The sequence below is a fragment of the Peromyscus californicus genome, unplaced genomic scaffold (assembly GCF_007827085.1).
Source record: "Peromyscus californicus insignis strain IS unplaced genomic scaffold, ASM782708v3 Scaffold_22__1_contigs__length_63687245, whole genome shotgun sequence".
Taxonomy (NCBI): Eukaryota; Metazoa; Chordata; class Mammalia; order Rodentia; family Cricetidae; genus Peromyscus; species Peromyscus californicus.
The window spans coordinates 42,010,439-42,026,774 of NW_026294525.1; the positions used below are offsets into that span (position 1 = coordinate 42,010,439).

General features: G+C 40.9%; 1 protein-coding gene across 3 annotated transcripts in view; it reads left to right on the top strand.

The window, feature by feature from the left end:
• The first annotated feature begins 588 nt into the window (after positions 1-588).
• Tbc1d32 (TBC1 domain family member 32) overlaps positions 589-16,336 on the top strand; it is a 228,459-nt gene continuing 212,711 nt past the window's right edge. Inside the window, exons 1-3 of one of the 3 annotated variants that reach the window (XM_052751314.1) lie at positions 589-899; positions 4,047-4,208; positions 13,432-13,609. In XM_052751314.1, the coding sequence (XP_052607274.1) occupies positions 745-899; positions 4,047-4,208; positions 13,432-13,609 (495 nt within the window). In that variant the 5' untranslated portion in view covers positions 589-744. Of the gene's footprint in view, positions 951-4,046; positions 4,209-13,431; positions 13,610-16,336 lie in introns of all 3 variants that reach the window. The other 2 variants (XM_052751315.1, XM_052751316.1) reach the window with 2 other exon arrangements.

A 16,336-nucleotide genomic window follows, 5' to 3' on the forward strand; every position in this document is an offset into this window, starting at 1 on the left:
TTATCTGTCAGAATTTCTTATCTGTCACCTTAGGAAGGGCCATCTTCACAGGCAGGCGATGCTTGGTAAGCTGCAGCCGCTCAACAGGTATTAGCTGCGGTAAGAAAACAGTCTGGCTTCCTTTGCTCGGCTTTTTTTTTTTTTGTTTTTCGAGACAGGGTTTCTCTGTGTAGCTTTGCGCCTTTCCTGGAACTCACTTGGTAGCCCAGGCTGGCCTCGAACTCACAGCGATCCGCCTGGCTCTGCCTCCCGAGTGCTGGGATTAAAGGCGTGCGCCACCACCGTTGGCTTTTATTGACTGCCGCTTGCCACTCTTTCCCCTTCCCACCCTCAGGTCGAGGTCCAGAGAGGAACGGGTCCTCCTCCTGGATTCACCCCAACCCGCGCCGCGTCGGCGGGCTGACGTCAGACGCAGCGGTGCGTTCCCGTCAGGCTCGTCCCGCAGAGCCTGAAGTGTCTGACGTTCAGGTCGGGGGCGGCTTGAGCTTTGCTGGTTCCGCCGACCGTCAAGCATTGAACGCCGGCCTCAGCTTGCTCCGGGTCTCCAAACCCAGAGCCTCGGTTTTTTTTTTTTTTCCCTGCAGGAAGCCACTCAGCCGCGGCCCCGCCCCCGGACGCTAGCGGTGGTTTCCTAGGGAACGACGCTGCGCGCCGGCCGCGATTGGACCGGGTCGCGCGTGCGCAGTGGTGCGTGTTGGTGGCGACCCCGCCGCCGTGGGTGCTGAGCTCTGACCGCTGCACAGAATGGCCCATTTCTCCAGCGAGGATGAGGGGATGCTGCAGGCGATGCTCCGGCAGCTGTTCCAGAGCGTGAAGGAGAAAATCACCGGCGCTCCCTCCTTGGAGTGCGCAGAGGAGATCCTCTTGCGGCTGGAGGAAACTGACGAAAATTTCCACAAGTAAAGTCGCGTTTTAAGTTCTTAAGCAAACAAACCACTGGTCCAGGAAAGGTGAAAATGATTCGCTGAAAGAGATTCATTTGATTCTTGTTAAAGTCAGTCATTAGTGGTTCGGTTTTTCTATCATTGGTCCCAGTGCCGAATTAATTTTTTTCTTTATTTTTTTAAAACTGCTTTTCCAGAGCCTCTTCTGCCTGCATTTCTTTGCTCTCACAGCGGCTTAAGAACAACAGTTGTAAACCATTCATGTTCTTAAAAGAACAATCTTAACTTTTAGAAGGGATTCCTTTCACTTTACATAGTAGTGACCCCCAAGATCCCTGTGTGCTGGTCTGTTACTTCACCACGTGCTGCAGTCAGCCACTCAACACTGCCAGGGGCTGCCATACTGAAGCAGGTCTGGGTGCCTGTGAAGAGGTAGGGCGCCCATGCAAAATGCCCTGGATCCCTTGACAAGAGGCAGGATGCCCAGCTTGGAGAAGAAACGGAGAAAGGAAGTTGTCAGGCACTACCAGGATGGCCTTTAAAAATATAAACGCACCTTAGACTTGAAGATCTTTAGAGATCTGTGCATTGCTTTGGAGTTTGTTCATTTACCCAGTTAAGTTTCTCAGTTTCGAAGTATCTCCTGGCCCCCGGGTTATGATTAGTTGTAGGTTTTTTTTTTTTTTTTTAAACGCAGTGTTTGCATTTCATTTGGTCTCACAGCCATTTTTCTTGTGATGTCACTTTTGTCTGCTTATCTGCTTGATTCATTCTGGTGCTTGGGAATGGAACCCAGGGTCTCATGTATGATAGGAGGCACTTTATGGTGCTTTTATTGACTTTTGGATAACTTGAAGTTCAGTTTGTCTGAAAGTGGGCGTTAGGGGTTCCTTCAGGCCTTTCGTGTTATTTGTTTACTTGTATTCTGGGTTGTCCTTTCCGATTTCCTCAGGTTCTCGAGGGGATCTTTGAAAGATGTAGAAAGAATCGCTGTAGAGTTTCTAATTGAATACTAATTTTTGAGGCCTGCTTGCCGTGTCGCCTAGGCTAGCCTGAAAGTTACTGTTCTATTTCAGCATCCCAAGTGATGGGAGCGTGTGCCACCCTGCCCAGCTTGATTTTTTACATTTTACGGTTGTGCTTATGGCTTCCTTTATCTTTGCTTATTTCCATATTATGTTGCTGCTAATCTCAGTTATTGGACAATACTATTATTCTTTAGATATACTTGGAATCAGTTCTTTTTGTTATAGGTTTATTATTTAAAAATCACAATATAGCCGGGCGGTGGTGGCACACGCTTTTAATCGCAGCTCTTCGGAGGCAGAGGCAGACAAATCTCTGAGTTTGAGGCGGGCCTGGTCCACAAAGGGAGTTCCAGGACAGCTAGGACTGTTACACAGAGAGAAACCCTGTCTTGAAAAATTTAAGGAAAAAAAAAAAGAAAAGAGAAAAAAATCACAATATAGAAAATTTGGCATCTTCTCTAATAAAAGTGGAATTTATTAATATCCATTTGCTTGGTTTTTGTTTGTTTTTCTTTTTGAAAAGATCTCACTACGTAGCTCTGACTGGCCTGGAACTTGCTCTGTAGACAAGGCTGGTTTAGAACTCACAGAGCTCCACCTGTCTTGGCCTCTGGGGTGCTGAGATGGTAGGTGCACACCACCACACCTGGCACATTTGTGCTTTAAAAATAGTAAGTCAGTATTTTTAGTATCATATTTTGGGAATTTTTCAATTTTATCTAGATTTTCAAACTAATTTACATAAAGATTTTCATTAACATGCTGTTACCTTGATATTTCTAAGGTCTGCAATTATCTCTCCCTTTTATCATTCCACATTTTAAAAAGCTTATATGGGATATGAGTTTCTGGATTATGAGCATTTTTATAAGAAGATGGTGCCAGAGACAGTTGAGTCAGTAAATAATGTAATTTCAGGTATAATAAACCAAAGTGGGAGACAGTGTGGTCATTGGAGGAGAAACTAATATAGACAATACCATCCCAGAGATTTGACACGTAGAGATGCCAGCCTATCCCGTTCTTCAGCAGCCCCTTCTCTAAGCTGTATGTAGTTTTCTGGAAGTTCCATGTTCTCCTCCCTTCCTTTAATATGGCAGAAAATACTTGAGGCCTGTAGAAGGGGACAGGGAGAGAATACATACTTTATGTCCTTAGCATATAAATATGATATATGACATTATAAAATATAGTTTTTGGTTTTCTGTGGTTTTGTATCAATGTTCTGAGAAAGTCACAAGTTCACCATGGAAAAACAATCACTGGGTTTTCCTGGGAAGTGTAGGTAATAACACTGGAGAAGGAAGAGTGGAAAGGTGAATGTCTTTCCTTAGTTTAGTAACATTTTCCCATGCAAGCACAAAGGCTTTCATTAGTCAGGAAACAATGAGGATTATTGCAGTGTACCTTGAGCTGCTTAGGGATGTGATTACTTCCAGGTATCCTTCCTTATGAGCAAAGAATACTCTGTGAGATTCAGATGTGTATCTTTTAGGACTTTTATTTCTTTATCTACCTTTTTTTTTTTTGTTTTTAAAATTGGGCTCTACCCTCAGCTGGAGGAGAATATGTTAAAAAAAATGTTTCTGCTATCACTGAAAGGAAGTTTAAAATTTTTTCAATTTATCTTTAAAGTAACAGTGTATATACAATGTATGTATGTATGAATATGACCTATTTTGCAAGAAAAATATAAAAGCATAAGGAAATACCATGCAGTAAACTGTTTCTACGTTAGGATTCTCACTTCCATTCAGTAATGTGGCTGGATTGTACCAAGGTCAGTTGGTCAGGTATTTCCTTAAGCAGGAGGATTGGTCAGTCTGAGATACAGAACTTGCTGGCATGGTGGTTTACACCTGTAATCCCAGGATGGAGGAGGCTGATGCAGAAGGATTTTGAGTTAGAGGCCAGCCTGAGCTACATACAGGAACCCTGCTCCCCTGCCTTAACTCCCCCAATGAATAAGATAGATTCAAGGACTGGAGACTTCTTGCTACCATTTGTTACTTATTTTCTTAATAACAAGGCAAGAAATCTTTGCATGTTACAGGCCTTTGTGTGCTACATTCCTTGCATCTTGTTCATAAGTGAGACTGATATTTACTATGTTTTATTTCTACGTTTGTTTCAGCTATGAATTTGTGAAATACCTTAGACAGCACATATGTAACACGTTGGGATCTATGATTGAAGAAGAAATGGAAAAGTGCACATCTGATCAGAATCAGGGTGAGGAATCTGGTTATGACACTGTGGTACAGCATGTTACCAAGAGAACCCAGGAGTCGAAAGAGTGAGTATGACATAATAATTACATTTGTATTTTATAATATATGTATCTCCTCACCCTGCCAGCCCTCTAATTTCCCTTTCTCCCAGACTCTCTCTAACTTCCTGACCTCTGGAGACACCCCAAATCAAGATCTCAGTTCTAAAAATGAAAACTTAGGATGCACATACGATAGAACACGTGGTGCTTTTCTTGTTGGTTTGAGAAACGCCACTTAATGGAGTATTTCCCAGTTCCATTTTCCCAAAAATTCTCTTTTTCTTTATAGATGAATAAAAATCCATTGTATATAGGTATCATAGTTTCATTATCCACTCATCAATTGTTAGACATCTAGGCTGAGTCCATTTCCTAGCTATTGTGAATATAGCAGCAGTGAATATGGATGCACAAATATCTCTGCAATAGGATAGAGAGTCTCTTGGGTATATGCCCAGAAGTTGCATGGCTGCAGCCTATGGTAGTTCTATTTTTAGGTTTTTGAAGATTTTTACACTGATTTCCGTAGTGGGTGCACCAGTTTGCATTCCTGCTAATGGTGGGCAAGGTGGATCAAGGTTCCTCTTCGCCCGCATCCTCACCAGCATTTGTTGTCATTTGATTTCTTGATGATAGCTGTTCTGAAAGGGCTGAGATGGAATTTCAGAGTAGCATTACTTTACATTTCCCCGGTAGCTAGCAATGTTGAACATTTTAAAGTATTTATTAGACATTTGTGTTTTTTTTTTCTTTTGAGAACTCTGTTTGGGTTCATGACTGATTTTTTTTCTTTTTGGACTACTTGTTTGTTTTGATGTTTAGTTTGTTGAATTCTTTTTATATTCTAGATACTAATCCTCTGTAGGATATATAGCTGACAGATTTCTCCCATTATGTAGGCTGTCTCTTAATTGGCAATTTCCTGTCCTTTACATTTCATGAAACCTTAGATGTAGATACTGGCCTTATTTTCTGAGTGATTCAAGTCCTATTCAGAAAATCCTTGCCTCTGTATATATCTTGAAGTACATTTCCCTCTAGCAGTTTCAGAGAATCAGGTCTTTTGTTGAGGTCCTTGATCTATTTGTAGTTGACTTTTGTGCACATATATATATATATATATATATATATCACACACATATATATATATATACACACACACACATATACATATACATATATATATGCATTTATATGTATGTAGTTTCTTCTAAATGGAGGAATTCAATTTTCCAGCCCCATTTGAAGATGTTGTCCTTTCTTCAATGTGTAAGCTTTGTAAAAAAAAGTTTGGTAGTGTTCCCACCTTTTCTAGTCTATGGAATGGTTTGAGAAGCAGTGGTGTTCTTCTTCAAAGGTTTTATGAAATTCATCAGTGAATCAGTGAATCAGTCCAGCTGGGCCTGAACTTTTCTTCAGTTGGGGCATTTTTAATTACTGTCTCAACCTCACTGCTTGTTGCAGAACTCTTTCAATTGTTTACCTCATCTTGGCTTAATTTTGTAGGTCACATGCATTTAGAAACTTACCTACTTTTTTTAGATTTTTTCCAGTTTTAGTAGATGATGTTTTCAAGGTAAGACCTAATAATTTGGGTCTTCTCTTTCTTTATTTTTGTTAAGGGTTTGTCAGTCTTGTATATCTTTTCAAAGAAACAACTCTTCATTAACTTTATTAATTTCTGCCCTGGTCTTTTAAGAACACGTGTTCATTTACTGCTTGAGAATTTCCTATGTGCGTGATGGATTTTGATCATATTTACCCCCACTTCTGTGCCTGACTCATCCTAGATCCACCCCCCTCATCCTTCCAGGCTTAACTTCTGGTCCTGTTGTTTGTTTCATGACCCCATTGAGTACAATTAGTGCCACCCATATATGGATGTGGGACCATCTACTAGAGCATGGTGGACCTACCTGGGGTCACAGCTTTAAAGAAAGCTGCTTTTCTCCCAGAAGCCACCAGCTGTCAGTAGTTGTTTAGCCAGGGTTAGGGGTTGGTGAGTACTTCTCTCCCCTGATCTTAATGATTTATTTCTATCTACTGATTTCGGGTGTGACTCGTTCTTTGTTTTTTGTTTGTAAAGTACATAATTCATTTATCTGAGATCTCTCTGATTTATTAATTTAGGTACTTAGAACTATATACCTCTGTCTTAGGACTGCTTTAATTGTGTTGTATAGATTTTGTTGTGCTTTGTATTCATTTTCATTTGATTCTAGGAAGTTTTTACTTCTTTCTTGATTTCTTTAATGCTCATTCATCATTCTGTGGTGTATTGTATTGTATTATCTCTCTGAGTTCATATATGTTCTAGGGTTGGGTTTTTTTTTTTGGGGGTGGTGGTTACAGAGACAAAGTTTCTCTATATAATAGTCCTGGCTGTTCTGGAACTCGCTCTGTAGACGAGGCTGGCCTCAATCTCACAGAGATCTGCCTGTCTCTGCCTCCCAAATACTGGGATTAAAGGCGTATGCTACCACCCCTTGGCATGTTCTAGGGTTTTTATTGCTGTTGACTTGTATTTATATTCCATTGTGATCAGAGAGAAAACACAAGGAATGGTTTCAGTTTTCCTGTCTTTATTGAGACTTGCTTTGTGTCCTATCATATGATCTATTCTTGAAAAATTTCCATTGCCTGCCGAGAAGAATGCATGTTCTGCAGCATTTGCATTGAGTGTCTGAAGATATCTGTTAGCTCCATTTTATCTATGATGTCATCTAATTTGTCTGTTTCTGTTGTTGTGGTGGTTGTTGTTGCTCTAGGGAGGAATTGTCAGTTGGTGAGAGTGGGCTATTGAAGTCACCTGTCACTAATGTGACTTTGCATCTAACAATGTTTATTTTATGAAACTGAAGGCATCTCTGTTCTGGGAATGGATGTTTAAGGTTATCGTTATGAAATGACGTGCTCATCTGCATTAGTTTGGGTTTGATGTCTGCTGCATCAGACGTTAGAGTGGTGACATTCGCTTGTTTCCTAGGCCCATTTCCTTGATACACTTTTTCCCATCTTTTCACCTTTATGGTGAGCTGGTGTTCTCAGAGGCAGCAAGTAGATGCTCCTGATTTTTATGACAAATAGCTTTAGAGGGACAGTAGTCTGGACTGGCAGTTGTCTTTGAGAACGTGACATCTGTCCAGGCTCTTCTGGATTTAAAGCTTTAGTTGAATAATCCGCTGTTGTTCCGATGGGCTCGTCTTTGTACATGATTTGGTGTTTTTCTCCTGTTGCTTCCTGTGTACTCTCTGTGTTCTGTATATTTAGTGTAACTATAATGTGATGATGATGAGAGGTTCTTTTCTGGTCTTGTCTGTGTGGTGTCCTCAATACCTCCCGTGTCTTCCTGGATTGGCATCTTAGAGTGTCGTGTATATCTTGGGGTTCTCACCTGGACTCACTGTTTTATTCTTTTCCTTGTTTGCTGCTGCAGTTCCCCAACTTTGTGTTCTCGTTCCGTTACTGTGTTCTCTCCTTGATCTATCCTATTTGGGGGACTTTCCACAGAGCTTTCTATTTGATTTACCGTGTTTTCCATTTCTAGCATTTCCGATATCCTCTTTATTCAGTATTTCTATCTCTATGGAATTGCTCTTTCATATCTTGCAGTACCTGCTGTATTTCATCCAGCTGGTTGTATTCTCAACGAGAAGCTCATTTTCTTCTTTGAATACACACATATTCACATCTGTGTTTATGATCATTCCTCTGAGTTTCTGCCTGTGACTTCCTGTTTTTCTCACCAGATGCCATCACTGCAGTCTTAGTGATTTTTGGGAGAGTCATCTTGTCCTGCTTTGTGTTTCTTACGTTACTGCGCTGGTAAACTGGATGGAGAGACATAGCAGGAGTCCCCAAACTTAACAGAGCACTATACAAGCAAAAGCAAAACCATCACAAGGCGTATACAAAAGTGGAAGTTAAGTAACACAGAATAAGAAATAAAAAGAATGGATTGCTGGCACACCTACACTGATCTGATGGGTGAGGGTCTCAGATCCCTCTGGCTGTGGCAGCTTCCACACGGTGCTGTTAATGCCATCTGCTATTAGTTCTGAGGATGGTTTATTTTTTTGCATCAGTGATACTCCTGTCCATTGAAGTATTTGACTTGTATGTGGCAGAATTGAGTGTGTAGTTTGGAATACAGTTGCTCAGCACAGGAACTCAGGGTGTCTGATCAAAACTCTATGTTTTTCTTTGAGTAGGACAGTAACTGCAGTAACAACCATAACTGCTTGGTATTACCACTGTAGGAATCTTGTGCTGGGCGATTAGTACTAGGCTCCCCTTGTCTTCTGTACTTCCATACTGTCTTCTGTAAACACCCAGGGACAGACAGTGTGGAGTCTACGAAGATTTTAGTTAGTAAGGTTAGGATTGGGAGGGAAGTGGGATATATAAAGACAAGGTTTAAGTCTTGGATTTCTTTTGAAAAGAAAAACATTGAGGTGGGTAAAATGGGTAGGAAGGGAAGGATGGGATACTGGTAGAGTCCACAGATTTTAGAGATTATTAAAGCTGTGGGAGGTTATGGTTAAGAAGTAAAAAGAGAAATGGATAAGGGTGGAGAAAGAAGAAAAGAGGCAGCAATGTGTGTGGGAGTTTGGGAGATGTATCTGAACGGTAAGCCGGGTAGAGAGACATAAGCAGGTGTCCCCCAACTTAACAGAGCACTATACAAGCAAAAGCAAAACCATCACAAGGCGTATACAAAAGTGGAAGTTAAGTAACACAGAATAAGAAATAAGAAGAGTGACTTGTTGGCACACCTGCACTGATCTGATGGGTGAGGGTCTCAGATCCCTCTGGCTGTGGCAGCTTCCACATGGTGCTGTGTGGGGAAGGGGGAGGTGGACCCCTTGGTCTCTGCAGCCTCAGTGTTCTGGGGTCTCTGGTGTGTGGGGGAGGGGAGGTTATAAGTCCTTTTCTGCTAGTTCCCTTGGATCGCAGACTTGTGCAGGCTAGGTGTGTGTGAGGAGCACGCTGCCCTCCCGTTTCTGCTGCTCTTTCCACACCAATACTTCCTTGGGATTTCCTGACTGTACTCCCAAGCCATGTCCCTCACATTCTACAGAGCGAACCCGGGGCTCTGTGTGCAGTCCACAAGGCTGGCCGTGAGCTGTCCGTACACTCTCCTGACCTGTTTGCCACCTTCCTTCCCACACTTCTCCCACTGCGCTGGTCTTGCTCTTTATTAAACAGTCAAGTGGGCACATCTCTCAGGAATGTCCTCATGTTGGATTCCTGTAGAGTGCCTTTTCCTTAGTTTTTATGACTTAACGTACAATTTGGGAGCCTCTTAGTTCACAGTCTTCCTTTTAAGACATTTTCTTCTCTGTTCTGCACAAACCAATAACCTTCCCCTCTTCCTCTTATTCCTTGATAGGATGGGTGATCTACAAAGATAATTTTTTTTCTTTTTTTTTTTTTTTGAGACAGGGTTTCTCTGTGTAGTTTTGGTGCCTGTACTGGATCTTGCTCTGTAGACCAGGCTGGTCTCGAACTCACAGTGATCCGCCTGGCTCTTCCTCCTGAGTGCTGGAATTAAAGGCATGCGCCACCGCCACCTGGCCTACAAAGATAAATTTTTTATCTAATTTTTTTTCTATTTCTGTATCTTAATACCTTGAAAGTGCCTTGTTTACTATAGATGCTAAATAGATACTTGTTAATGAAATTAAAGTATTTTATTTGCCACTACAGTCAGTTCTATGTTACAAATTACAATCCCTGGAATGTTGTTTATTCTCAAACAGCGTTAGGAGCTTGGTTCCCAGTGTGGCAGAATTAGAGGTGGTAGATCCCTGAAGAGAGGCTAAATACAAGACAATTAGGTCACTGAAGATGGAGTCTCAGGGGATTAAGGCGGTTCTTAACCCTACTGAGTTTTAGTGAGCGAGAGCAAGCATGCATGCTCGCCATAGAGAAAAAGCTAGACAGAGATGTTATAAAAAGCAACAGTCCCCTCCCTACCCGCTGGCTTCTGCTCTTGTCATGTTATCCTTTTCTCAAGCAATCTTGTTGTTTGTGTGCCCTTTACCATGAGGTCTGGACCAGAGCTGGGCAGAAACTGGTGCCAGCTTGTGATCCTCCAAACTTATGAGATATACTTCTCTTTTTTGTTAATGTGCGCAGGCTCAAATTTCATTTGAGGAAAGCAGACTGAAAGTGACTGTGTCTTTAGTAATAACTCTTTTTTTTTTCTTTATATGTCAAATCCTCTTCATACATTGAACGAGCAACTACAGTATGGTGTACTGTGAAGAGGAATGCGATGTTTTCTACCCTTCACATATCCATAGTGTACAGAGAGGAGCTTGACACTGCTCTGAAATGGAAACTAAACAGTTTCAATTCTGTGTGCTAAATGCTATGATGTATGCAAAGGGCTGTATGGAAATATTAAGGAAGAGATATATTAGGCAAAATATATAATGAATAGCTATACTAAAACGCACCTGCGTTCCCCAGGAGCACACAGGTGATGTATGGGTGGGTGAGGCTGTTCACTGTTCTCCAGGGTCGCAGGTACCCTTCACTGTGTTACTCCATCATCCCTTGTGGCAGGGGTTGGCAGATGTTCTTATAAAGGGGCATACAGTAAGCACTTTAGGTTTTACTAACTGTATATTTATCAACAATATAAAAGCAACCATAAATAATATATAGTAGAAAGAATGTGCATGTGTTTCAGTAAAATTTTATTTAGTGGAAAGTCAATTTAGGTCAATTAAATATCTTAATTACTTTTCTTTTGCTGTGAAAAATTCCACCAGGTAGGGACCAAGGAATTCAATACATGAGCCCATGGGGGCCATTCTGTTTTAAAACACCACCACAGATAGTATTCTGCCAACCCCAGTATTAGAGATATTGGAATTTATGCTTGAGTATTTATTATCTGTTGTATTATAGAGCATTAATTCTAATTTATTTTTAAACTAAGCTTAAAAAATTTAGTCTGGGCAGGAGTTCTGTTTCTCTTGTGACAAGTGTTATTTATTGGAATGAAATGGCAGTATATAGATATAAATAGCTAGTTCAAACCACTAACATAGGGAGTAGAGTCAATAAAGTTAAAATTTCTTTCTTTTTTTTTAATTTTTGGTTTTTCAAGATAAGGCTTCTCTGTGTAACAGCTCTGGCTGGCCTGGAACTCTTTTTGTAGACTAGGCTGGCTTTGTACTCACAAAGATCCACTGCCTCCTGAGTGCTGGGATTACAGACATGTACCACTATGCCTGGCTAAAATGTCTTATTTCTTATTTTATAGAAAAATACAGGAATTCTGTCCCTCTTTGGACAATACTTTAATACCTAGTGGTTTGTGTCTAGCAGCTTATTCCAACAAGAATACTAAACTTAATCAGATAATGGGAGTATTTTAGTGATAAGTACTGAGTTTTAGATGATCTTGTTAGGAAATTATTTAAAAACATGTCTGGGTAAGCTATTTAACTCCGCTGTCCTTTAGTTCATCCATACATAAAATTTAAAACAGTAATCATTACTTCACAAAGACTTGAAACTACTTAATGAATGATGTCTTGTGCCCTTTTGAGCTATAGATGATAGACTCTAAGTTGTACAGAGTATTATTTTCGTAGAAGTAATTTTTTTGTGGTCCTTGAAAAAGTTACTTAGAGCTCATGTGGCCACAGTACATTTCTATTGTGATAATTATAAGCCATTTCACTAATTAAACGTTTTGATGTTTATTTATTTAATACCGGCACATGGAAGAGCTTCCTTTCAGGTCTCTTGTGTTATTCAGTGAGTTTGGAAGCACGTGGGCAGATTCCATTGCTATTTTCTTTTCTTGAAGCTTTTTACTTTCCTGGCCTTTATTTGAATATTTCTTGAAGCATTATAGGAATGTGTAGATGGTATCTATAGTCTTTATCTGCTTCCCTTTGCTTTCTAAAAGCTGCAGTGGCAGATGTTGCATTCCAGTCAGTTTAACCCTTGATATTGATGATCAGCTACTTAGGTTTTTAAAAGATCATTACCCCTTTTTCCCTTCTGACCATTTTCATGGTAGTTCTTACAGAAGAATTCATGGGAGCCTTTTAATAAAATGCCTGTTAGAAACATTTATGTCCAAGTGGAAATTTCATATATTCAGTGGATGAAATAATCTTCATGTTGTACATTTCATACTTTTTCATTAAATTGCCAAATTGTCTGTCTGTCTTACCACGTTTCCTCCTTGTCTGTCCTTCCTCCCTCTTTTTTCCATCCTCCTTCTCTTCTTCCTTCTTTCTACTTTCTTCTCTTGAAGCAGACTTGAACTAAATCTTCCTGTCTCCACGTAGAGGACTGGGATTACATGCAGACCTCACTACATCCACCTAAGTCACCAAATTGTAAATTTAAAAGGAATAGAGAAATCATGATGCGCATGTGAACACACCTAACTACAAAAGATGCTGAGGGCAAAGTTCAGCTATTATCCAGTTGCTGTGAAAGGAGAGAACAGCTCTTTGCTTGTTTGAGACATAGTCTCAATATGTAGCACTGACTGGCCTGAAACTTTCTTTATAGGCCAGGCCTGCATTGAATTTATAGATACATCTCTCTCTGTTTCTCATATGCAAAACACCCATACACACAAAATAATAAAGCAAAAATAAAATTATAAATTTTTAAAAATTATATTTCCTCTCTTGGAGACATTTTAGACTTATAGAGCTGAGGGGAATCTAGAAAATTTCCAGTTTTTAGTCTTACTTCAGGAATCTGTGTCCTGCCACTCCTGACCATTGGTTTTGTGGCTTTTCTTTGAAAGCACACGCTGAGTGCCTAACTCCTACTTAGATACTGAGAAAACATAGGTCTCAATTGGGCCTGTGGGGGCCCATGGGTATGAAGAAAGACGGGAAGGGAGGTGAGAAGAGAGAAATGTGGTGAGGGACAGACGTGAAGTGGGTTTTGGAAGCGTGTTGTGAACATTTGATTGTGTCTCTGGTAACAGGAACGCATGTCACCGGGACAGCTTGGCTTAGAATTACGTTGATTTTTATCACATTACTTCATATTTCTAGATGAGAAATTGTGAGAAATAATATGCTTTGGGGATTCTTTATTTCCATTTCATCAGCCTGTTTTGCCCTTTTCATGAAACGGAAACTTAGATTTTTCCTTGTCAGCATTATGTTCTGAAAGAATTTTCCTTTTCATAGAAAAAAGAAAGCGTACTTGAGTGTCGAGGTCTCTTATTGAGTGTCCATTGGATTTAAAGGTATAAGGACATGATGCACTCCCTGAAGACCATCATGATGGTGGTGGTGGAGTCGATGATCAACAAGTTTGAAGACGATGAGACACGGAGTGAGGACAGACAGAGGAAGATGGAGAAGGACACGAGCGGCAGCTGCTGTACGGACAATTGCTCCGACAGTGACTCCTCCTTCAACCAGGTGGGCTCCTGTTCCCAGTCTCGTCTTCCACAGTCTTGAGGAATCTCTAGCTTACATGTGTGCTCTCTCGGTTTTCCATTGTAAAGATTCAGGAAAAAAAAAAAAAAAAATCAAACTATCTGTTAGGATTTGGTCCATGAAGTACTATTTTACAGAATTGTTTGTTTAATGAATAATTATGTCTCAGGTAATTCTTAACTGAAAAATTAGGTTTTGAATGAAAAATAATAATATAATGAGGGTTGAAACAAATCTCTTTAAGTGTTAGTTGAAACAGTTTTATCGTCAATTTTTACCGAAGTTTAACTAACTGAGATGTAGCTGAGAGGTGGAGATAAAGCATTTATGCATTTTCTGGGGTTGAAAGTGGCTGTAAATTGTCAGTTTCAAACTTTAAAAGTTCTCGATTGTAAAACGGTTTGAGGTTAGTCAGTCTGGTGTGGTGGCACAAGACTAACGCTGGCCCTGTGGAGACTGAAGCAGAGGGATCATGCGGTTGAGGCCACCTGCCTTGCATCCATACCAAGACCCTGTCCTAGGAGCCAAAAACAAACAACTAAAAAGTTCAAGGTCATGACGGTTAGTTTTAACTGTCCACTTGACACAACCGTGAGTCACCTGGGGTTGTCCACATGAGGTTGGCGGGTGGGTATGTCTGTGGAGAGTTGTCTTGGATGCTAATGTTAGTTGGTACTGGAAGATCCAGCCCACTGTGGGCAGTCCCATTCTGTAAGTAGAGGATCCTGGACTCTGCAGTGCAGAGAAGGATATCTGAGCACATGTAAACATGCATCCTTAGTCCTTTCTGCTCCCCGCTGTGCGTGCAGTGTGACTAACTGCTCACCTTCCTCCTTCTGGGACTTCCCTTCCATGGTGAACTGTAACCTGCGATTGTAAGCTAAAGTCCTCTCCCCTCTGAGGTGCTTTGTAGTCACATCTACAGAAACCGGGACAGCGCTCTTCAGTTTCCTCTAACCAGGCTCTAGGTAGGAATACTTGTCATTTGACTACAGTAGAACTGGAAAAAGCAAGGCTTAAGACTAGATTAGTCTGAATAGAAGACAAAGAAACCAGCTAGACGTGTGCCAGGAGCCCCCCAACAGGCTTCCAGGCTAAACACTGTCTGCCCGCCTGCCTGTAATGATTTTGTTTTTGAAATCTGCACACCTGAAAAGCAAGTCTAGGCCTTTAGGATTAGCTATACATCATTTGTCACAAACCTCCACCTGTGAGAAGGTTCCTGCCCCTCTACGGTGGATATAGATTGCCTTTCTACGTGTCTCAGAGCCTGGGCTTTATCTCTAGTGCTGCAAATAAAGAAGGACATAATTAGAAAGTAGACCATAAGCATGTTTCAAAAATTGATCTGAGGAGTTCAGATAAAACACGAAAAAAAGATGCACAGTGGCCCCCGTTGGGACTGGAAGTAGCCCAAGCAGACTTGGCGTTGCTGGGCTTAGTTGCCCTTGCATCACTGGTCAGGGGAGACTGTGTTGAGCTGTGAAGTTTACAAGCCAGGCTGATTCTGTGACATGACAGAGGATGTGATTGATATTGGGGGTTTTCCACCTTATAGCCCGTGATAATTTCTTGTTCATGAGCTCTTGGGAAGAAGATGACTTAACTGCATTAAGTGGGGTTGGCTTAATTGTTTGACCGAGCATCTTCAGAAATTAAAAGACAGAAACCTTCATTTTGGGACTCAGGAGATCACTGTTAAATGATATTACTTGTTTAATGAGCCCTTTTAATACACTGAAACACAAGAGAAGAAAAAAACGAAGCATTGTTAATAGATCTCCAAAATGAAAGTATTAAGATCTAACTAAGCTTAATCGAGTAGTGAGGAGTTCATCAGTTGCTAATTCCCAAATGCTAAGTTATTTCTAGTGACTAGAATAACAGATCTTTCAGGTTTTGACAGAACAAAATCATTATTTAAAATATTCTTGTTTTTCAATTTTGTCTTGTTTGGATTCTTCAAAAGAAACCATTTCTTCAGATCTGTGGCTTCCTTTGGGATGCCCACAGACAGGCAATACTTGAATCTTCTATGAATATGACTGCTTCAGTAGAGATTAATTGGATTGAAAGTGAACTCTGTCCATGAGGACATTGTGGGATGTCTTAACTCTCTGAAACAAATATATGAATGTTAGAACATCCCGGATTGCTCTTTGAGAGTTGTGAGCTTGGAGAGGTGTGTGGGTATGCCTTTGCTTAGAAAAGAGATACTTTAGGAGGTGAAGCTGATGACGGTCAGGATGAATTATTGTGAAAAGGTCCTGCTGACCCCAGTCTTCCTCAATGATCAGCTGCAGTGTTTTCTTTCATGACTGTGAAATTGATGACCAGTGGGAGGCTCTCAGGGCAGCTCCTTCCTGTAGCTCATCCAGTGTATATTGGTAGCACACCAATCAGTGACAAGAATAGGCCAAGGAAAGGATGATCTTTGCTCCTGACACTTGCAGAACTGAGAAGTATTTCTTTCTCAGGGACTAGGGTCAGAGGTTCATCATCTGACCATACACCTGTCTGTGAGAAGCTATTTACCATTATGAAGTCATCTATCTCCCATAGAAACCACCTTAGATCAGCCTCCAAGAAAGCTAGCCCTTCCGATTCACTGATCCTGCACGTTGCCATCAGCTAGCTCAGTGTAATAGAGCTGCTCCTGTTACCACTCACCGCTTGCTGCTGGACCCTGGAATCTTTTCTATGGAAGCA